A 24,073-nucleotide genomic window follows, 5' to 3' on the forward strand; every position below is an offset into this window, starting at 1 on the left:
AGCTTATAGCTTCTATATTCATGGAGCTTCATATTCACTTCTATAATGATTATTCTATGCTATTACTGTACCTACCTAAATTCAGATTGATATTTGTTCGATTTATTTTGTTTTTTCATCAGAGAAAATCAAATTATAATGATTTATGATGCTATTAATTGGAAAAGAAAGTATTTTCGAAGATTACAGCAGCAAATGTATTTTATTATAGTTTTGTGCAATGTTCTACTAGTCTATAGTGATGTCCACGTTGTAATGGAAGTGAAGAAAGATAGGAGAACAGCGTTGCCAATTCTCTGCCTACCACTGCCTTCTATAGAGGATGGCTGATACCGGTATATCTGATAAGTAAGTGATATTTATTTGTATAAATCGGGTATGTTATTTAAAAATCTTTATACAAATTTTCGAAAAATTGAAAATACAAAGTTATTTAAATGAATGGACCCTAATATAGAAATTCGTATACACCAAGTACAAATCTGAAGTAAACTTATTAATACCACATGAAAGAGGTTCTAATGATATCAATATTCTTGAAATGTTATGTTGAAAAATGCTGCACAGCAGACACGTACGGTGGAAAACCCTATTCTACAAACACACGCCAAGTGTCTTTTTTATGTTAGGGCTACTCTTGAATATAAATAATCTAAGTGCCCTTTTTAAAAAAATATATTTTAATATAATAAAATAATATTATAATAATATTAATAATTATATAGCCGAAACATGTTGTGAGTAAACAATTTAAAAAAGGGTACTTGGATTTATATTTTTATTTATATTCAAGAGTACAAGACTTCTGCGATATGGTCGCAGATATACAGAAATAATAGAAGCAAATTTATAATTATGATCAATGAGAAAAATAATAATATCGACCGGCTGGCTCAGGTCTGGAGTCAGAGTTTTCAGGTCGCAACTGATCAATTTCAGGGCCTCAACGACACATGATCCAACGACTGCTTTTTAGGCAGCCGGGACCGACGGTTTAACGTGTCCATCCGAAACATGGGAGTGACCCGAGATGAATAACTCAATAAGTGAGTAGCTTGATTAATTGAATTGCATGATGAAATGAGTATAGAGAATATTCTATTTTGGTTGAAGTGGTAGTATACAGCTTCCTTTCAACATAAGGGAACAATTTCCACATCATTACCCCCTCCCCCCACCAAGAAAGGTAGCATAGCGTGAGATTGGGAGATTTCGGAGTTGGAAAATGTAGTGCAATTTCCTCAGTCACGCTTCCAGTGATATATTTTGCAAAACACGTTTTATATGCCGGGTTCTCGTGGAGTATTGAAAAAAGTATATTTTTTCCATTTCATTGGTATACAGATTTTCAATTGATTTATACTCATGCATTATTAAAACATAATTCCGGTTAACTATAATCTGTGGATTATAGTTTTTGTAAGGGATTGATGAAACTTTAACTAACGTTAAGTCAATAAAAATGGAGAAATCGGGAAAGATGTACTTACTTGAGTAATTGCAAAATTGTGGCCAAATATCAATATCAGAAGTAGTCTGCATAGCATCTTACCTGTAAAAATATATAAATAAGGTTTAGTTACATCGAGATATTGAGGTGAAATAATTAGCAAGTATAATTAGTCAGTTTATTTTAAATAGCCCAGCTTTCAGCTTTCTTCTAGTGTCTAATGGTTGTCAATTCCGGAATCATTTCAAATATTTCAATATTTAAAATTATTTTCATCACAATTCACTCTGAGAAAGAATGATGGCAGAGTAGTCAGCAATATGAATTAGATAATCACTAAAAACATCATTTGATTTGGATTATCACAAGATGAATTGAGCTACAAAAATGTAGTCCTAAAAGTATTGATATATTAATTGTATGTTGAGTTTTCACAACACATTCAAGTACTTTTCTTCTTTTTATAGACACTCTTGTTGTTTTCAATGAAGTATCACTTATCTGCTTCGTAATTCCTCCAAAAAAATTACGCATGACACTACTGGGCTCTTTTCAATAGCGATAACAGATTGATAATAATTTTGAATTAGGATTAACTAAAGTCTTAACAGTCGAAAAGTGTGTTATCAATATGAAGCTTCAAATTCTGGGTCTAATCTTACTGAGCACAGGTATGAATTAGAATCTATTATCAATTATTTTTTAAATAAAAATGTAATATTTTTTAAATAAATACGAAGATTTCAGTTTAAGATAAACATTGGAGAAAAACAGTGGTGTTGAATAATTGAACTACTTCATTGTAGATATCACTGTGCTGTATTCCTGTATCCCAGTTGACAAATAAGGTTTATAATATTTTATGATGATCTCAGTATCATATGCAAAACTATACTCTACTTAGTAGCAGCTATTTGAAAATATCTTGTAATATATTCAATACTATTTCAACTATTTTCAGTTCTTTAAATATTGCATAACTTTTGTCCAAAAAACAGGCAACCAATTTTCTCATAACCAAAGAAAATGATTAATTTTGAAATTTTGAATATCTCAATTTTTGGATGAAAATCTCACACTTGAAAGCTGGATTCCCACACGTCAGTTATAAGTGAACGTGTTTAGTACAGTGAAAATATAATTTCTATTAGTTCCAATGGGAATATTCATACTCGTTTGGCCGGGCTAAGTGGGAATAGTCCCATCAGAACTGAAAGTAATAATATTTTCATTGTACCGGAAACGTTCACTGAAACTGATATGTAGGAATCCAGCTTTCAAATGAATCTTTATAAAAGTGTTATTTTTTCTTTACAGTTATTATTAGTGAAGGATTCTCTGATAGTGAAGAACATGACATTCACGAAGATGAAATCATTGAAAATGAGGAGAAAATACAAGGCGGAAAGTTATCAAACATCATAAAACATCCATACATGGCAAGTGGAATTTTTTTATGTTACGCTGTGAAATTATTTCTATAGCACAAGAAAAATATGAGCCGGGATCAGGATACCAGGATGATCCTTACTACGAAATTTATGTAAGAATGAACAACAAGAAATGATGTAATAAAGAAGATACGATTTGAGCAAATTCATCTATGAGCATCAAAAACCACAATTTGAAGAATGTAAAAATTGTATTATTATATTTAAGTTTCAAGTTTTAATATTTAATAATATTTTTAAACATTAGATGACAGACTTTCTTTCAACTGAAGTAATGTAAAAATTGTATTATTATATTTAAGTTTCAAGTTTCAAGTTTTAATATTTAATAATATTTTTAAACATTATATGACAGACTTTCTTTCAACTGAAGTACTGTATTATTAAACAAATAATAAATGCTGTATTATCTAACAAATAGGTTCTACTCTTTGTTTCTAGAAGTTATCTACTCATCTACACATATTTATTATCTGTTCTGATTAAATTTTAATTTGTTTCCATTATAATGTAGTGTTAGTATGCAATGGGTCTTGCAAGACCTGGCAATACATTGTCATTTGTGATAGAGAATCAATAAAGAATAAAGAAAGTATCTACCAAGAATTGTATGCCTAAAAAGCTTAAAAAATCGTTTACAGATTTCAATTCAAAGAGAAGGTGAAACAGAAGGAGCTGCCTTTATAATCAACAGAAGATGGGCTTTAACAGCAGCCTACCATTTCTGGGGGTGAGTAGTCTAAGTCAGACTTCAAATAAATATGAATATATTTAAATACATACTTCCATGCTGTAATTATATTATAAAAAATATGAGCGTTTTTTCAAACTGGTAAATTTGATTGGTTCAGTGTATCACAAACATAAGCTGCATCAACTTATAGGAAAAACCAAACTAACTTTTGGAGAAACTTTGTAAAATATAATTGAATAATATAATAATCATAATTTAATAACAATATATTTTTTTGGAAAATATACTTTGGAATAAGCCGTATCAGCAAAGTATGCATTCTCAAGTAGTTTATGTAAGTAAAGTCAGATTTCCAAGCCCAATATTGGGCCCTCTTTTAATGATAGTATTTATGTGACTCAATTCAGTTTTCAAGCTCAATATTGGACCAATCTCTACAGAAGGCTAATCATGATTTCAATAGAAGAATAATATAGTGGGGTTACAGTTGACAACATGGTAATGTGGAATTATACTTACAATATTATTGATAGAAGTTATCCAGGAAAATCACACTTACCTGAAATTTAAAACGAAATATAAATCAGCATTTGAGATGTAATAGAACAGTTACGTACAATTAATAGCATTATCATAGTATGAATTATAAATGTAAATTGTATAAGGTTAGTGTGACACTAAAACTAAAATATTATTATTAATAATATTAGTTCCGTGGGAGATTTGTTACAATAAATTAAACCAATATCATCTATAAGTTTAAAATGTACAGTAGTTGTCCATTACTCTCTCATAATCATCAACTGTGATTGACATTACTGAGTCTAATGTCTAAGAGTTGGCATTAGAGTCCAAACTTCTCCTTGTCTTCAAATAAAAAAAAGTCACTCCATTCTATCCAAATACCCACGCAAAAGTAGGTAGAGTTTATGCAGACAAAGCAAAACACATTGAAATAAGCGAAAGGTTTGTGTACTTGAAAACTAATTTCGTCAACACTATTTCTCAAGCACTCAAGTTCCTTATTCGCATATTCAATGGAAAGTACCAAACAAATTCGGCGACATCGTAGATTGAACTATTCATCTACCTGTAATCCACTTATTTTACCTATTTACGTAATTCGACCTATTAATTCGCCTATATTCATTCACTTATCTTACCTATTTACATTTAATGTAATTGTGCGCCCGTAATCATTCAGTTATCTTAGCTATTTACGTAATTTGACCTATTCGTTCACATATCTTACCTATTTACATTTAATGTAATTGTGCGCCCGTAATCATTCAGTTATCTTAACTATTTACGTAATTTGACCTATTTATCTACCCGTAATCATTCACCAATTTACATAATTCAACCTATTTCTGCCCTTAATCATTTACCGGTCATCCAGAAGAGTAGATTCTATTTTCGCATCAAATATCCAGAGCAGAAGGGTTTCTAATAAATCATTCACTGTCACTTCATGTCAACCGACTTCCTGACAACGTCAGGCCATTGATAGGACTGGAGGCTGGAGGTCAGGGGGTCCTTTGTAGGCCGACCTCCTGTATGTGAGTACAGCCCTATATGTGTGGTTGACATTTGCGGTTCGCCTCACGTCAGCTCACTCACGTCAACTTCACAATTCTTCAGTTTTTTTATTCCCCCAATTAATGTTGTTATTAAATCCACCTCATCTATAGTAACTTAAATTTTAACTATAGTAAGCTCCAAGACCATAATTCTCCCAATTAATGTTTTTATTAAATCCACCTCATCTATAGTAACTTAAATTTTAACTATAGTAAGCTTCAAGACCATAATTCTAAAGGGTGAAATGAAATAATAAAGAGAGAAATCCATATTGAAAACAAGCCTCTTGAACAGATAACTGTTTATAATATAACCAATTTTTTAACAGCTAAACTATTTATGTATTGAATGACTAATTTAAAAGTCATCCTCTAAAATGTAAAATTTATTCATAAAAAGTTGAATTAAGCGCAGGCAAGTACTTATAGGAAGAAATCACTTTCATATGCCACCAGGAACCAGGTGCGCTTCTATAGTTTACAGTATTTAGTTTGCCTTTTAGGATATGAATTCCTACCCTCGTATATATTGATTCCAGTGTTTATTCTATTCTTATGTCCGGTTTCATCAAGCTTGGTCAGAACATTTGAACATGGTCAAATCAGTTACACTTACCGATATTGATAAACATTGATTACAATATTGATACATTGAACAATAATTCATTCATTAAATCAATTTAATTTTTATCTTGAAAATCACTTGGGCCTATATCATTCATCCAGGTTCACAAACGGATCACTGACGTTTCGTGCGGGTAGCAGCTTAGCATCTAGGGGCCGAAAAGTGCATGTGGAGAGTTTCTTCACGCACCCTGGCTACCTCGGCCGATGGAAAGACGACTTGACTGTGTTCAAGCTCACCAAGCCACTGCCACTAAGCAGAACCATCCGGCCGATCGGGCTTGCTTCGTCTCTGCCCAAAAACGGATCACTGGCGACTACTTGCGGCTGGGGATACCAGAAATGGGGATTCAAAGCGGTAGGAGCACATTCAAGTTTCAAGTTTTATAATCGAACCATATACAATTGACCTATATTACAATTGAGTTGAGTCTTCAGTTGTAGCTCATACGCGCGGAAGAGTAACAAGTTTTGCAGGAGAGGCCTTCAGGCATAGGCATACTTCAGGGGTGGAAGGAGGATTCAGGAGTCAGCTTCTGTATCCGAGAATTTTGGACTTCGGCCCCTCACACCCAACACTAAAGTGATTATAATATACGTGTTTTTCATTGGTGAGTTTTTTATATATTGGTGATGAAACCCTTAAACGAATAGATCGTAGTTCCATCTCATAACACAGCCATGTTTTCCGCAAAAACTAGTCCTACAATAAAATTGAGTGACTTTTTATTTGATGACGTTTTACTGTGGGAAAGTTCTGAACCACAAACAGGCGAAAAATAAAATATGACAGTTTCATTTTTATGCATGTAGCGATTGGCTTTCGAGATAATTTATCCTGTCAGACATTTCACAATATAATAAGCTTGCCAGAAAACATAAAATACGGTGTACATGAACAGAACATAGTAGTCGCACTGATAAGCTTTCGATAAGGTAAGCTAAGTTCCATGCTCCAGCTACTCCCTTTTTAAGGGTGACGACTTCAAGAGCCGACTCCTCTAAATAAAATGTATGAGTTCAATTTTCACTTCCCGGTGGTTCGGAACCCACCTAAAGCTTTAAGTCCACTCATCTCTCATCCGTCTAATTATCCATGCACAAAACCATGGCTCATGTGAGCATCACTCCCCAAAGGCAAGGGGGCCACTTCAAGATCCGACTCCTCTAAATATCATGTAAGACTTCAATTTCTACTTCAATTTTGAATTTTCGCTTCCTGGTGGTTCGTAAGCTACCTAATGCTATAGGTCCACTCATCTCTCATCATCTGTCTCATTACCCAAGCACAAACTCATGGCTCAATACTAGCAAATTCATGAAACTGAAGTACAACATAGATGAGTTTTGGCATTTAAATGCACACCACTGTCACTGACAACTCTCCCGGTGACTCAAGAATTTTATTTGCTACAAAAACTTTACAAAAAGCAATAAAGTTCACAGAGTTCATGTGTAGGCCAAGAATTGAGTGAATATTCGTCCACATCATTCTCATTTTACATTACAATGTTAAAGTATTAGCACAAATTAAGGCCTGTTCTCGTCTGTGCTATAAGCCTACTGATTCCAGATTACATCACAATACAGAAGTATCGTACTTCAGTATTGAACTAGTTTCAAATTTGAATTGGGAACGTTGAAATTATCATATCCCAATATTTCTCTTCAATATAACAATGAACATTCGATTCGAAGCAAACCTCAATTTGAAAGTTGCAAACAAACAACTGCTGCAGAGCCAGTTGTAGTTTCTTAGCGAGGCTGGATAAACTTCCAGTTTTAAAAGTTTTTGATGGAGCTGGCTGCCTTTCGTGGTTAGGCCACTGTTGACAACTTTTTCCGTTTGTCTTGACATTCACAATCCGCGCCAAGTTCCGCTCTGTTCTGCAGACTCCTAAATAAGAAAAGTTGAAAGATTTTATTGTTGTTTCGCGATGATGTTTTCAAAGGCTTAATGTCGAGCAAGAAAAGTCTCGCTTGATATTCTTGGTTGCCAGTTAATTTGCGCCGCACACTGATTCCCACCACTTTACACCACTACCAAGGCATAATTTTCTCTTGTCTTGAGATCTGCTCGCCGGCAAACATCCACTTGCTATCGCTTCTGCGAATCTGTGAAACCTAGTTGTCTTTGCTTGTCACCAAGTGAAAACAATTTAATGTCGCCCGAAATTTCAAGTAATTTTAATTAAAAATGCCTTCCAACTCAAGATTGAAACTTTCTTTCCAACTCTGGAAAACAGGACCAATCTTCATTGGGAGAATTACATTGCAAAATCTACTTTATCTTTCGTGTTTAGTTATGCTCCGTACAAAATTACTTTTGACTTAGGAGGGACATGCGCAGCAGAGAAGGCATACAGTGGTAGGGATACAACGACGGTGATGTTACCGTTCTTAACCCTTCTACTACCAAGCGGGGTAATTGGACTACCCCAAACCCAAATTTTGTCCATTTTTTTGTAGATAATGTTGACGTATTTCATTGAAACCTTGAGTAGTTATTAAAAACATATCACTTTAGTTGTTTTTTCTCATAAAATCATTTCATTCCTCTTATTTTTCCAAGTGTTAGTAGATTTATCCTTGGGGTAACTCTATTACCCCGCTTGGTATTCCATGTCATGCAATTTTTTGGTATATTTCATCCATTATTGGAATACATAAGATATAAATTTAATGTTAAATTATCATTTTTTTGCCAAACCTGATTCATAATGATCACTTAAAATCTTAATTTGAAAAAAATGCTTCTCTATAGCCATAATTTAATTATCTGACAACATTTCCCCTACATCTATATGATAGAATGCCCAATTTTGTTGTCCTGTCAGTTTTTGATTGAAAACATACTTTTCAACGAAAGAAATTTATTTTTAATTATATAAATAGCTTTTTTAATGCATTTTATAGATGAATTAATGGGAAAGAACATAGAATAATTATATAAAACAGAAATATTGTTGCTGGGTTACCCCACTTGGTATTTCGTGTATGTGAGAAACGTTGGTAGTAGAAGGGTTAACCGTTCTGTAATTTCCATTGAGTATTCAAGCGCTCATGTTAAACTTATAGTTTCCTCTCTGAAAGCATTGATTGGACTGATTCTAATCGGCAAATTGGCAACTGCGCTTCTACCTATGACTCTATTCATCACTGTAATTGGCTGATATCCTTCCTTTTCCCTGCGCTGCAGATTCCTCCAAGTCAAAAGTAATTTTATACGGAGTATCGTAGAACAAGCTTATAACTTTACCAGTATAGATTGGCCACCAAGATCCTTGTTATTTGGCTGGAGGATTTTTGCTTAAAAGTTACTTCTATTTTGAGATCAACCGTCTTGAGCCGATTCTAATCTTATTGTGCAATACACTTTAATGAGCTCTCATTATTTTTTTAAAAATGAATTTTTGTCGAAAATTCCACAGGAAGGTAGTTTATATTTTTTAAAAGGAATATCTCATGTATAGAACAAAAGGTAAAATGGTTTTTCACCACCAGTTAGTAGAAAACATTTCATTTCAAATCGCCACCCACATCACTAGGATGAGGGGCACGTCATAAATAGTTCTTATTCTCAAAAAGGTTTTGCTGAGAATTCACTTTATGATCACAGCAGACTGTCCAGGAGATAATTTTTCTAAGTCCTTTTGAAGCAACTTCTTATTACATAAGTACAGTATCGTGATATTCTAATCTACACTTACTAGACGTTTACTTAAATTTACAATGCAAAACACAAACCGTTTAACTCATAGAATCATAGTACAACTCGTAGTAGAATCATGAATTTATAATTATTGTCATATTTGATAAACTAGCATACTAAATCAGCATATATGAGATAAGAATTTGGACATTTGCTTAGAAACAGTAAATCCACTTTTAGGCTAACTATCAACTATGAATTTATCAAATATGTCTTGACTCAGCATTTCATCTTTTCAATTATATTTCTCAGGATGACAAAAATGACACATTAAGAACCACAACAGTGAAATATACGGAGTCTAAGAGCTGTCTCGATTTCTACCCAGGCGAACTAAATGAGGGAAATTTCTGCTCGTTGACTGAAGGAAAATCACCATGTGTGGTAAGTTATCAACATTAATATATAGGATGGTGCAGGGAAAAGGGAATTTGAAGGTTACAGTTCGCAGCATTGTAGTCGGTAGTTGTTCGAAATTTTGCACAATTGATGTGAATGCTTGAACTGGATTTCCACATATCAGTAGGCCTAACAGTGAATGTGTCGGTACAGTTAAATATAATCCTCCTGAGATGTAATGGGACTATTCTCACTCGGCCAGGCCGGGCGAGTGTGAATAGTCCCATTGGAACTTATGGGAATAATATTCTCACTGTACCGGATACGTTCACTGATACTGATATGTGGGAATCAGTTTTAAACGTTGAATCATTTGGTAATTATGAATCATTGGGCTGAGTGCATTTTATGAGAACTGTCTCAAAGAGAATATTTTGACAGCATTACCACGTTATTTGACGTAATTAACGAATCCCTATGGGGATATCATGAAGGCAAGGTACACCGTAGAAAGAAAAATGAAAATCTCAGTACCCTTTTTGAATTATTTAATCACATGTTTCAACATTGATGCCATTTTCAAGACTTGAATCACAACAAGACTTGAAAATGGCATTAATGTTGAAACATGTTGTGATTAAATAATTCAAAAAGGGTACTGAGATTTTCATTTTTCTTTCTATTTTTATCACAAGTAGCCCTATACAGAAAATAGATAAATAAAGGTACACCGTATACGTCTTTCAGCAATAAATGAACCAAAAGAAAACATTTAAAACTAGATCACTGCTATTCTTCAAGATTTGCTACACTACAATGTTCACTGTAAGTCCATAACAGGCTGTGAACGCAGAATGAGAATACATCTTTCTGATGTCATTAAAAAGTAGAGGCACTATTAATTGAAAATTTTGATGGACGGATCATTTCATATCATGAAAAAAATCAATATCATGAAAATTTCATTAAAATGAACTGCATGAAAACCAGCTGTGGACAACATTGATCAACTCCTAGTGCTGGTTGCACAAAAGCCAGTTGAATTTAATCTTAATTAATTTTACGATAACCAATCAGAAAAGCCTTGTTTTCGAGAAAATCTTTCCTGGTTGGTTCTCGTGAAATGAATCACGATAATTTAACCGGCTTTTGTGCAACCGAGCCTTTATAAGGAAATTGGAACAGATGAGTGCAACGTTGCCAAATAAGAAAGAGTTGATCAATTTCGTCTACAGCTGATTATAAATGAGAATCTATATAATACTAGCCGTCAGGCTCGCTTCGCTCGCCATATCCTTCTAGCCAGGGGGCTCCGCCCCCTGGACCCCCGGCTGGATCGTCCAAGAATGAGATCAGCAGGCTCGCTTCGCTCGCCTGCATTTTTATCATATGTTAGGACAATCCAGTCGGGGGTCCAGACTAAACGGATATGGCGAGCGAAGCGAGCCTGACTGCTAGTAATATAATATTCCCAGGATTGAAGTAGCAGTGCCCAATCAATATTTTTCCGCGATAAATACATTTAAATCTTCAACTTGGTGCCAACCTAACAAAGACAACTCAACTTAATGCCAACCTGACAAAATTATTAATTTAGTTGCCAGTTAACAACTGTTTCAAAGAGGTACTCTATCTAGATTATAGTTCTATAGTAACATATGATATGGAAATTTCAATATTATAATTGAGAGATTAGGAGAAGAAGAATATACATGCTAAAAGACGAACTTTAAACCCTTAAAAACAACCCTTAGAGTTAAAATATTGCCAAAAGATTTCTTAGTGCGCCTCTAAAGGGCCAACTGAACATACCTACCAAATTTGAACGTTTTTAGTCCGGTAGATTTTTAGTTATGCAAGTGAGTGAGTGAGTGAGTGAGTGAGTGAGTGAGTGAGTGAGTGAGTGAGTCAGTCAGTGAGTGAGTGCCATTTCGCTTTTATATATATAGATATATAGATATAAAAGCGAAATGGCACTCACTCACTGACTGACTGACCGACTGATTCACTCACTCACTCACTCGCAGAACTAAAAATCTACCAGACCAAAAACGTTCAAATTTGGTAGGTATGTTCAGTTGGCCCTTTAGAGGCGCACTAAGAAATCTTTTGGCGATATTTCAACTCTAAGGGTGGTTTTTAAGGGTTTAAAGTTCGTCTTTTAGCATGTATATTCTTCTTATTCCAATATCTTAAAATTATAATTGAAATGTCCATACCATGGTAATATAGAACTATAATGTAGAGAGAGTACCTCTTCGAAACAGTTGTTCTGGTAACTAAATTAAAAATTTTGCCAGGTTGGCATTAAGTAATAACGCCAAAGATACGCCTAAAATTAGAGTTTTCTCAGCTTTTCTGCGTTTCCTCACCTTTTTCTATAATTGATGGAAATATATTTAAAAAAATTCAGTACACAGGTTTAGCTGAGGTGGAAGAATTTTGTTCGCCAAAGATAAGCCGATATAGTAACAGGTGTTTTCCGAGATCAAATTGACATAATACGTTCAAATTCGGTACAGAGGTTCCGCTGAGGTCTACATGCAGGCGAGCGAAGCGAGCCCGCTGATCTCATTTTTGGACGATCCAGTCGGGGGTCCAGGGGGCTGAGCTCCCTGGCTAGACGGATATGGCGAGCGAAGCGAGCCTGACGGCTAGTGAATTAATATTTTTATAATACACCTGACAAATTGGCACCTTCTATTAGTGCGAGGGGGATGACTTATCTTCCAATTTTCATCTATTTTCGTGTGGGACTTTGGTTTTATGGATTTACTCGTGGAAATAACAGGATTTAAAAATAGAACATTGATTCTGTTAGGAAAAGTTTACTCATGCAATTAGTAATTGGTATAAATTTTGTTCCAGTTTGATTGGGGAGCGCCCCTGGTCTTCAAAGGAAAAGCATTTGGTTTGTTCGTCGGGGGCCATGGCTGTGGGAGTCTACAAAGTCCACCAGTCTACATTGACCTCACCAAGTACAAAAAGTGGATAAACTACATCATCAAAAAACACTAAAAATCTTATGAGATTTGATCGTGCCAATAATAATTAATGTCAAAAATTAATCTAAACTTAGATTTATTAATTTGATAACCGGGTTTGTAATAACTGCGATGTCAAAATCGTTTAATCTGTTAATACACGTTTAGCCCAGTCAGCAGAAAAAAATCACTAAGAGAAATCCGTCAGTGGGTCTAGTGAAAAGTGAGTACTATAATAAGTATAGTATTATAGAATAAGCCATCTATGTGGCTATTAGTTTTAGTACTAAAATACTACAAGAAACAACCAAAACAACTGTTTTCTCTTTACATTCAAATCAAATCAAATCAAATATTTTTTATTGCCATTAACAAATACATGTATCGACAACGTCAATGTCTGTTTCATTATAAAGATAGAAATAATCAAACAGAAAAAATTCTGTGTAAGTTATTATTTTAAAATTTACAATACTCTTCATGCCTTGAACTTGCCACAAACATTCTGGTAACACTGATAAGGAATAGGAATTTCATAAAAAGAAGGAACTTTCACAACAAAATATTGATCCCTCCATTACATGTACAGGTATCAGGTGTTATCACGTATATACAGTCCAATTCTTTAAAAACTCTTTATACTCGTTATTGTTATTCTTATTCTCATTATTCTTGTAACTGCATTACTTGATATTATTTCCCACTGGTATAGATCATCCAAACAACAAAATGTCTAACCTAGTTTTTGTTCCACTAGTTTAGCTGACTCAGGATATAAGTTTAGCTGGAATGTACAAAGTGAAAATTCAAATATCCCAAAAAAATAGAGACATTGATTTCAGAAATGGAATAACGCATACAAAAAAAGGTTTACATTTACAGTATTTTTCAAATTTATCAGGGGTTTAGAAGTTTTGGATGTTAAAAAATTATTGCATTTACAGTATTTTTCAAATTTATCAGGGGTTTAGAAGTTTTGGATGTTAAAAAATTATTGCATTTACACTATTTTTCCAATTTATCAGGGGTTTAGAAGTTTTGGTTGTTAACAAATTAGGTACAATGAGCAATCATGTACTGATTTAAATTTAGATGAAGAAAAGTGAAGGGTCACGAGGTGTGAAAATGGGGGGGGGAGTGTGGGCAGCGGTGGGGTGAATTGGGGTATTTCGGTGTACCGAAAGGGTTTTAGTGACCTTGAGGTGACCGGGCGGTGCGGATCGATAATGCCTCTACGCTGGCGCTCCCCGCGGATTTGTCGCGAACCTCTGCAAAATGGCTGCCACCCCCACCCGCCACCAAGCATTTTATAGGCCTCGACAGATTGCCTGCCGGTTACCACTGCGCAGCGTCATAAACATTCTCCACAACAACGTTGGACATAAAATCGGCTTAATAAAAATAAATCTCAAACCTCTTACGTTTTACTACGATCCAACCTCTTTAAATATACACACCGAATTCGCACCCCCTGTCTTTTTCTATTTGCACGTTCAATGACATTACAACAATGAAAACCTGACTAATCTTAGCAGTGGAGGATAATTAGAATTGTATTTGGGGTATTGTCAAGCAGAGGCCACCTCGTTATCCGTCAGACCAGCTCTACAATGAGTTTAGTGTGATGGACATAAGACAGCTCTACTCCTTGGAAATAATTTGCAGACTACACAAAAACCCGGAAAGCTTTCAACAAAGGAACCACAGTCATAACACAAGAAACAGAAACCTTCTTATTACGAACGTGGCTAGGAAGGCAATATATCAACGACACTTCAACCACCTAGCACCAAAACTCCACAATCTACTTCCTGCACAAATCAAGTCAATAGAAAACCCAGGAAGATTCAAAACTGCCGCTAAGAACTGGATTATTTCAACTGGAAGACATCATATAGGAAACATAATCTCAAACAATATGTGAGCTCACTTACCCAACGTATTTGCAGTTTGCACCCCCACCCAGAATCTATTACTACTACTAACACCTACTCTAGTACATGGGTTTCCCATAGTTGAGTAGGTTAATTTCCAATAGAATTAAATTCCATATTTTTTATAGACTCATTGTATTATATTCTAGATATTTTGTACTTTCTATGTTTCAATTGTTTGTTGCATTTTTTAAAGGGAATAAATTCATTTATTTATTTGTTTGTTGAAAGAGGAAACATTTTGTGTAAGGAGTTTCGAGGACATGATGTGAAACATCGAGGATGATGTTTCTCGACATTTGGTCGAGAACGACCAATACTATAGTTTAAAGTTGATTAAAGAAGATGAAAAAACGTGTACGTGATAATGGAAATAAAAAGTGTACGGTACTGCCTATTCTCCCCTAAAACGGCACTCTTTGATGGTAGCCTACTGTACGGTCCACACTGAACTACAGTAAACTACTATCATAGAGAAAAATACTTGAATTATTAAATTACTCAACTACTAAAGGATATTCATTTGTCTCTGCTTCTATCAAAGTGATAGTAGCTATATTAATTGACCGAGCGAAGTGAGGTCTAAGATTCAAGCCGACGGTTTGGCATTTCTCTTAATGTATAAATGTGTGTATGTTTAAATGTTTGAATGTTTTTATGTTGCGCATTCACGGCAGAACGCGGTAATAGATTTCCATGAAATTTGACAGGTATGTTCCTTTTTTAATTGCGCGTCGACGTATATACAAGGATTTGGAAATTTTGCATTTTAAGGATAATATAAAAAGAAAAAGGAGCCTCCTTCATACGCCAATATTAGAGTAAAAATCAGACTATAGAATTATTCATCATAAATCAGCTGACAAGTGATTACACAGATGTGTGGAGAAGCCAGTCTATTACTGTATTTCCATAAGGTCTATAGTTTCAATCAGGTAATTGTGGATGAGAATACTGCGTGAGGTCTACTGTTCACAGAACTATTAGTAAGATTACAACCTACATGATAAGACAAAATATATCTCCAATCAACTTCATCTACCCTTTTTAATAGTAAAACAAGTTAAATTTTATTTTAAAAAAATAAATTAGAGACACGTGACTGACTATAGGATTGGATATTGAATGTTTAATTTTGTTGTGCTCCACTAGATAGCAGCAAGTACCTAATTGATTGTAAAGAACGTGTCAAGAGTCACTGAGCCACCTACCAATCCAACAATATTTATTTATCACATTGTATACAAATACTTAACATGAGGAAAGGCACAACAGGCTCATGCCCAAAACTGTACAATTTCCAACAATATGTACCACAATCCAACAATATGGGCTGATTAATATTAAAACGTAGCCCCCACTAAGTTCGGTCAAAAAGGATGTGAATCCTCAAATGCAAATTCTTCATTAAGAATTGAAGAGATAGATTAATTAAGTGTATTGTGTTACCGGACATACATGGGTTTCAACCATATGGACCGCAGGACCATCTTCTAACACAAAATATTGTATCAGAAATTGTGAAACTGTTTTATTGTAGCAGAAATTTTAAAATTGCAGTTCTATTTCAAATCCTGCCAGTTACTGATTTGAGAAAAAAAATGATGATGAAGAATACATAAATACATTACAGAAAATGTAAAGTATGGAGTAATGTGCTATGATATAGTGATTAATATTGGTTTCACTAAAGGTGCGTACAGACTTTCGCTCTGCTCCGCAATCGAACGTCACTCGAGCAGAGCGATTGATGATCGACCGGGGAGCAAGAGTGGAACGCGAGAAGAGCGTGTAATAGAGGTCGAGCTTGGCAAGCTCCTAGGTCGAACTAACCAATAGTTGCGCATACGTGGTCAACGTGTTTGTTTGTTAATAGTTACGATCTCTGTGTTAGCAAATAAAATTATCAAAATTAATAATTAATTATTAAATTAAATAATATAAAATTATAAAAGCAATTATAATAATAGGTACCGGCATATTAGCATTTAGAAGAAAGAAGCTGAACTCCCAATCAAGCTTTTCACCTTTTGAAACATTGATAGACATTACCTTTTATAATAAACATTAAAATAAATGAAATAATCATAATATTCATAATAAATTTATTATATAAACATAATGTATTATTAAGCTGGGTTTACATCAAGATAAAGATTATAGATTATAGATTCTATTAGATTGAACATAACTTATCACACACATGATGATCATATATGTGTTTGTCAAGTTCCGTTCAATCTAATAGAAGGATTAAGTTTTTAACATTTTGTTGATAATTTTGGTGTAAACGCGGCTTTAGACTACCCAGCAATCCCCTAGTCAGAATATTTTATTTAGTTTTGTCACCCGATCAGCTGGATTGAACGTTTCACATTTGTGAGGTTAGGTTGTAGCGAAGTCAACGATAAGAAAAGAGCGGACATCCTTCGAACATATTTCGAACCTCAATCGAACCCTTGCGTAACGTTCATGATCGGAGCGAGTGCGGAGCGTGCGGGGAGCGTGTTGGAGGCGCTTATATCTGTACACACCTTAATATTAAGCCTCCTTTTTACAGTTGATAATGATAAAATGGAAGTTGAGTTTCTCACAAAAACTTCAATTATCGAATACCTTAGCAAAAAGGAAAAGGTAAACATGGGGATGTTTATTTCGACTTCAAGACCTCAAAAATCGAATGCTAATCTGAGTTTGGATACATTCACCTAACAAATGTAATCTAGGCAATTCAAATTATCTTGACTAGGAAATCCAAATTATCTAGAGCTACACTGTCCAGTGCTGATCCAATTCCCCATGGATTAACCCAATTCTGGGACCCAGCTGAATTGGAGTGCGCATACCTATTCGCATCGTATAGGTTTGCGCACTCCAATTGAAAACAATGTGTCAAATCTAATCGTCCGATCCGTGCCGTCCGTCCGATGACGATCTGTGTGCGCCTACCTTAACACGGACATTGTAAAACAATTTCTTCATGATGAACAAGTAACTGACAATAATAGATAAAAGCAAGATGTAGATAGAAATATCCTGTATACAAATAAAGACAGACACTGTACTATATTCCTTCAAGAACAAGAAACTTACATCAATAGACAAAGTAGGGATTGATGTATGAGTAATTAATTATTATTCATTATTTTGTGAATACAATTACAGATCATATGAATACGATAGGAATAGAAAACAACAGGCTTGGCCCAAAACTATTCTACTGCCAAATTTTGATAACATGAGGTGTATGACCAAAAAGATGGGAAGATACTCAAGACAGTGCCTTAACCGTAACAGTGAGTTCACATAAGTAAAGGTGAAACACAATAGAGAGTAGAACATAACAAAATGCAGTATCAACCAAGTGTGCCCTAAAAATGTTATTTCTTTCGTTATGAGAAAACAACATGGATCAACATGGATCTTGTTTCCAAGACCCGACATTCTTGTTGGAAGGAATCTGATATAATATAACAACTCATAAAAGTGTGTATATGCACTAAAGCAACTACTGTGGGCCTTGTAGGATATATGTCACCCATAAAGGCCATGTAGTGCTCTTGTGTACGTGGACATATAAATAGCAGAAGGGAAGTCAGTAAATCTAGTCCTCAACTAGATTGGTTATGTCAAGACACATAACCAATAAAATGGAATGAAAATTACATCGAAATCGCACATTAAAATATTGAAAGAGACATGAAATATCGACAGCTGGAAAGACTCATCCTATACTATTAAACGAGCAATTTCTGTTTATATGTTTGTATTTCACCGGATCTCGAAAACGGCTCTAACGATTCTCACGAAATTTGCAACAAAGTAGGTTTATGATATGAATATTCGATTGCACTAGGTCTCAACCCTGGGATAACTCGCTGAAGAACATTAAAAGGATAAATACGTTCTTGGAAATACAGCTGGAAATTTTGTCGTCTGTCGATACCGTAATGGAAGAGAGTGAACGAGTGCATGTGTGGGATCATCCAGCTGATCTCACGAGAAGAAAAATTCAGCAAAACTTATTTTCGTTTATTTCTCTTCTTTATAGAAAACATGTTCACTTCAGAAAGTCCAAAATAGTAACTAGATGCTGTTAGTGTAGAATAGTACAAGTATATTAACAAGTATTGTAGCAAACAATCATTTATCATTTCAATCAATCATTTTATTCAGTAAAATGCATTACAAAATTGGTCCCGCTAAACCTAGAAGATTTTACAGCAGGTACCTACAAATAATAAAATACATAAATAGAATGCTAACTTAAAAAATAAACTAAGGAAAATTTTTTTCATGAAACTGGGAGTTTAGGAATTTAAAACGGAGTATGGGGTATTAGATGAACTAAGGATGATTAATAGGGTGGTATAGGGTTAATGGGAATTGGAAAAAATGGAAAACTCAAAAACTTCAAATCATAAAACTAAATTAAATTTAAAATAAAATAAACTTGATACTCTATACTAAGTAAGCATCAAAAGATATTAATCTTATTCAGAATAATTAAGGATAATACTAAATAAAAAATAAAATAAGTGATCGGGAGTCTCAAACGTTAATAATTATCCATCCATATAGTATATGAAAATTGAATGATATATTAAGAAATATTATGAAAAATTAGATAGTCACTCTAAGGCGGCGGTGTTTCACAGATTCATTTTACCAGCAAACTAATATTTTGTAATTATAAAAATAAAAAAAAGCAAAAAAGTGTTGGAGTAGTAGTGTCACAAATTAAAATCATTCACAATGATAAGTTGGAAAATATCTTCCTTGGAATAATCTCGGATGATGATAGGGAGCAAATTAAACAGTTTTGGAATAGTGTAATTCAATGATATTTTTCCGTACACATTATTATATCTAGGAATTGAATACACTGAATGTACACTGAATGCTCTAAGATTATATTGAGGTATAGGTGCAAATTGTCGGTAAGAATAATATAGTATATCATTCACATATAATAACATAGTATATCATTCTAAATCAAATTCATAGTATATCTATTTGTAATATTGATGATGTGTTTGTTTTTTGAAGTGTGAATAAATTGTTATTTTGATGAGTAATAGTAGCTTAACCTAGATTTTGTTTGGACTGTAGTATAAATTTGAAAAGGGACAGTTTTGGGCATAAGCCTGTTGTGCCTCCTCATATAACTGTAAAAATAATTGTACGAAAGAGAAAATGAATAAATAAATATAAACTATAAATTCAATCTTTCGTTATAAATTTTCTAGAAAAAATTTTAAATTTATAATTGAAATTCAAAATTTAAATTTAATTCAATTTAAAATTTTCTAAAAATTTTTTCTTGAGTTTACACTCCAGAGCAAAGCTCGGTCCCCCGATATTATTCAACGTTATATTATTCACGATTATATATTATCAAGGTCACAAACTTGAGTTTCTCAATCATTGTAAGTTAATCCATAATAGTATAATAGCAATGTTTGTGAAGATAAATTCTCATCATAGATATTGGTAAGATGAATGTGTACACACGAGGATAGTAACATGAATCAAATACATGAAATGGATGGAAGAACAGTGGTTCGTACAGGGCACGAACAGAACTGTCAGGTCGATATCTAGCTTTCAGTGTAAGTCGAGATCGCGATCTACCTATAACTAGATAACTAGATAATATCTATATCAATGACTCCAAATCAAATTTTGCAGTTATCAAGCGTTTAGCGAGTAGATAAATAAAAAAGTTGTGATTGCCAATTTCAGCAAATTTGAGAGGCGTTTTCAATAAAAGATGATGGATGGTGTGACGACGACTTTCTCAGACTATGGGCTCAAACTCTGAATATTCAATAAGGCTCTTGAATATTTATGAGCGAACCCCTACGAGGCGTCACATTTTTACAGAATCCCTCGTCAACGAAAATTCCAAACACTATGGAATGAAAGAACAGACTTGAATACAATCAAGACCTAGATCAATGATAGCAGTCCATTGTCGAAAATGGGATTATCCCAACGCAGCCACCTAAATCCCAAAAGGCTTGAATGGATTCAATTTGAGAAGCTAGATAGAAATCACAATTTAAATTGCAATAACAGCACAGTTCCAGCGGTGGTTCCAAGTTGAGGAGGTCTCCTCATCATTTATTTATTTTCATCTCTAGATTGATTTAGACGTAGTCTCTCAGCATTATGGAAATGATGAAAATTTATTCAAAGTTTTAATGAAAAAAAAAATTATCACTGTATGCTATGTACAAGAAGAAGTCCTCTTCATGGTGTTCCAGGTAGAAAGATCCCATAGTTGGGCTTGTTGGGGTAATAACATTGTCAACGAAGAAAAAAATCTGGTGTGGCGCACTCACACAACTTTCCTTGCCGTTATGAAAATTGATCAACTGACGCTAGTGTTCACGCACATCTCAAATCTACTATTCGAAGATCTAAGCCAGCTGGTGACAGGACAATAACGTTCCAGACACATGAAGTCTGCTATCTCTTCATAGTAAATGATTTAATAGAATCAACAATTGCCATCAGTTTGGAAATTGAATAATCTTATTTTCTCGAACTTCGTGCTTATTTTCAATTTTAGGTGAAAATGTTACTGAACATTAATTGTAGAGATTTTTATGCTCGATCTTTTCCACTTGAAATTTTTTGTTTAAATTGTATCTGAAGCCTGATAATTGGGGATCTAAAATCAAACTTTGCATAGGTGGGGCGGAGCTCCTGAAATTTTTACAGATATGGGACTTGTGGCAGTTGATAGAGCTTATCAATGACTTTTTTAGGTATAAATTTGATCAAAATCGTTGGAGCCGTTTTCGAGAAAATCACGAAAACCCTTATTTTGACAACATTTTCGCCATTTTAGCCGCCATCTTGAATTGCATTTGATCGAAATTGTTCGTGTCGGATCCTTCCTTATATTGTAAGGACCTTATCCTTATATTGTAAGGACCTTAAGTTCCAAATTTCAAGTCATTCCGTTAATTGGGAGATGAGATATCGTGTACACAGACGCACATACACTCATACACACACACACACACACACACACACACACACACACACACACACAACACACACACACACACACACACACACACATACAGACCAATACCCAAAAACCACTTTCTTGGACTCAGGGGACCTTGAAACGTATAGAAATATAGAAATTGGGGTACCTTAATTTTTTCGGAAAGCAATACTTTCCTTACCTATGGTAATAGGGCAAGGAAAGTAATAGATATTCAAATATAGGTTGATGTAATTTGTGAAAAGATTTTATTCATTGGTATGGAAGCTATAGTATTAGAATATTTGAAAGGCAATACAATATTAAAGTCGATACAATCATGATTATTTTTAAATTAATAGATCCCTTCCTATATTCTATTAGGCTACTAGCCGACACGCCAACAGCATGAAAAAAAAGTTTGAATATTTTCATCTTATTTAATCAAGCTCCCCAACTTGTATTGAATTTGATTTTTCGAAAATAACTTTCAACTTTTGTAAAAACGCTTAGAAATTATCGATTCCGGGGGTAATATGGGGGAGATTTGTAAACCTTGATGATAAAACATCACATATCCTACTATATATCCTTGTATCAAATTTAAAGGCTCAGTCGTTTTCGAAATTCAAAAAAGTAATGGTCGGTCAAGATAGCTGAGACAACCAAGGCGTTGCACCCTTCAGTCTACTAGCGCTACCTGGTCACGGGTTCGAGTCCCGCCGGTAGGCATGGACGTTCAATCATCAAATCACCCTCGCACTTTCCATTGCCCACGCATAATCAATAAGCTCATGTGGGCAGCATCCGCAAAAAATATAAAACACTATCAAAGATGTTGTTGAATTAAATAAAAACACATTTTCAAGTAAAATCATTATAGATAATGATGAAAAGACATTATATTTATTTAAATAAAAATACAAATCTCAGTACCCTCCTTGTATATGAAAAATCATTTTTACTTCTTTTTAAAAACCAATATTTTTTCAAATTATAAAATCATTATAACACTATGCATTTCGGGAGTTTCATCCTATCTTCAGGTGCATATTAAAAATGGAATAAGTAGACTACCCTTTTAAAAAATCACCTTTCACTTATTTTTACAAACCAATAAACTTTTTAAATTATAAAATCATTAAAACACTATGATTTTCGGGAGATTCATCCCATCTTCAGGTGCAATTAAAAAGTTTATTGTTTTGTAAAAAGAAGTAAAAGATAATTTCTATAAAAAGGGTCTTAATCCATGTTATTCCTATTAATTAAAGTATCCCTTGGTATTCATAATTATCAACTTATATATTGAATTTCCTACTAATTTTAATGCACACAAAAATCAAGTTTCAATGCACATGGAAACATCATTATCATCAGTTTTATGAGCACTAGGTTGTGAATTGTAAAAATATCCATGTTTTTTTTTCATTTCATAAGCTAGAGACTAGTTTCCAGTTGTGTCGAAAAACAAAGTAACAAAAATCTGGATGAAAGAAGTAGCTAATGAAACCATGTGATCTATTCTTGGCGCGATTCCAAGAGATTCGGCTGGAGCTGGAAGCTGGAATCAAGGATAGTATATAGTTATACTACTTAATATATACTATCCTTGTCCTGGGATCACCCTACTTGACCTTAGCCGGGCAGATCAACGCCTCCTACCAGTTTCATACAAGAATATTCGACCATCGAAATTAACAAGTCTAGCAGTATAGCTACTTTATCATCGCAGTCACAGTTACAACCAATTCTGTAATTTTCCACCAACTCTATCTTTCTTTACGCGTCAGTTTCTGCTTGCACGAATTTCACAGAATTCCATTTCTATCCATAAATAAAACAGTGGTTCAACGAAAAAACATGTCATCTACTTGTAATAGAGTATTGAATATTCAATTTATTACAGTAGGCTATGACTAGTTTAAACAGGTAATGTAATAATAATAATTCGAAAATGACCTAATCCACTCATGTAATATAAAGTATAAATGTCAGCATAAATAAAAAATCATTTACTCCCAAAAACATAAAATGTAATAACATCAAATTCGTAACTCATTAATCGATATTATAATTAATAAAAAATAATTCCATAATACTCTTTTGTTCTAGAAACTTTTTTATATAAAACACAACAATTAGTTTCCGCATTTCCAACTGGCTTGGAAATGCCGGAACTAATTATTGTGTTTTATAATGTGAAAAGGTTTCTAGAACAAAAGTGTACTATAGAATTATTTTTTATTAATTAACAAATCAAGTAGCTCTAATTGAAGTGTTGTCAAAAAAACCACTTTAT

General features: G+C 33.9%; 2 protein-coding genes across 3 annotated transcripts in view; one reads left to right on the plus strand and one right to left on the minus strand.

Annotated features, from left to right (window-relative positions):
- LOC111043643 (sodium/potassium-transporting ATPase subunit alpha) overlaps positions 1-24,073 on the minus strand; it is a 265,322-nt gene that overhangs the window by 236,393 nt on the left and 4,856 nt on the right.
- Positions 1,016-12,983, plus strand: LOC111045318 (trypsin alpha-3). 2 transcript variants are annotated; one of them, XM_039426299.1, is made up of 6 exons: positions 1,016-1,046; positions 2,768-2,889; positions 3,543-3,631; positions 5,902-6,157; positions 9,764-9,895; positions 12,719-12,983. In XM_039426299.1, exons 1-6 carry the CDS (start codon positions 1,031-1,033, stop codon positions 12,866-12,868), a joined length of 765 nt encoding a protein of 254 aa, XP_039282233.1. In that variant the 5' UTR covers positions 1,016-1,030; the 3' UTR covers positions 12,869-12,983. The 2 variants fall into 2 exon arrangements, with proteins under 2 accessions (XP_039282233.1, XP_039282232.1); XM_039426298.1 differs by lacking the exon at positions 1,016-1,046 and adding an exon at positions 1,921-2,121.

Source organism: Nilaparvata lugens, chromosome 4 (assembly GCF_014356525.2).
Source record: "Nilaparvata lugens isolate BPH chromosome 4, ASM1435652v1, whole genome shotgun sequence".
Lineage (NCBI taxonomy): Eukaryota > Metazoa > Arthropoda > Insecta > Hemiptera > Delphacidae > Nilaparvata > Nilaparvata lugens.

What these genes read in the sequence shown, in the direction of transcription:
- LOC111045318 (XM_039426298.1), top strand. Translation starts at nt 2,082, where the DNA reads ATGAAGCTTCAAATTCTGGGTCTAATCTTACTGAGCACAG. An exon ending in GCAGCCTACCATTTCTGGGG is followed by an intron (nt 3,632 to 5,901) that starts GTGAGTAGTCTA and finishes TCATTCATCCAG; the next exon opens with GTTCACAAACGGATCACTGA. An exon ending in AGAAATGGGGATTCAAAGCG is followed by an intron (nt 6,158 to 9,763) that starts GTAGGAGCACAT and finishes TATATTTCTCAG; the next exon opens with GATGACAAAAATGACACATT.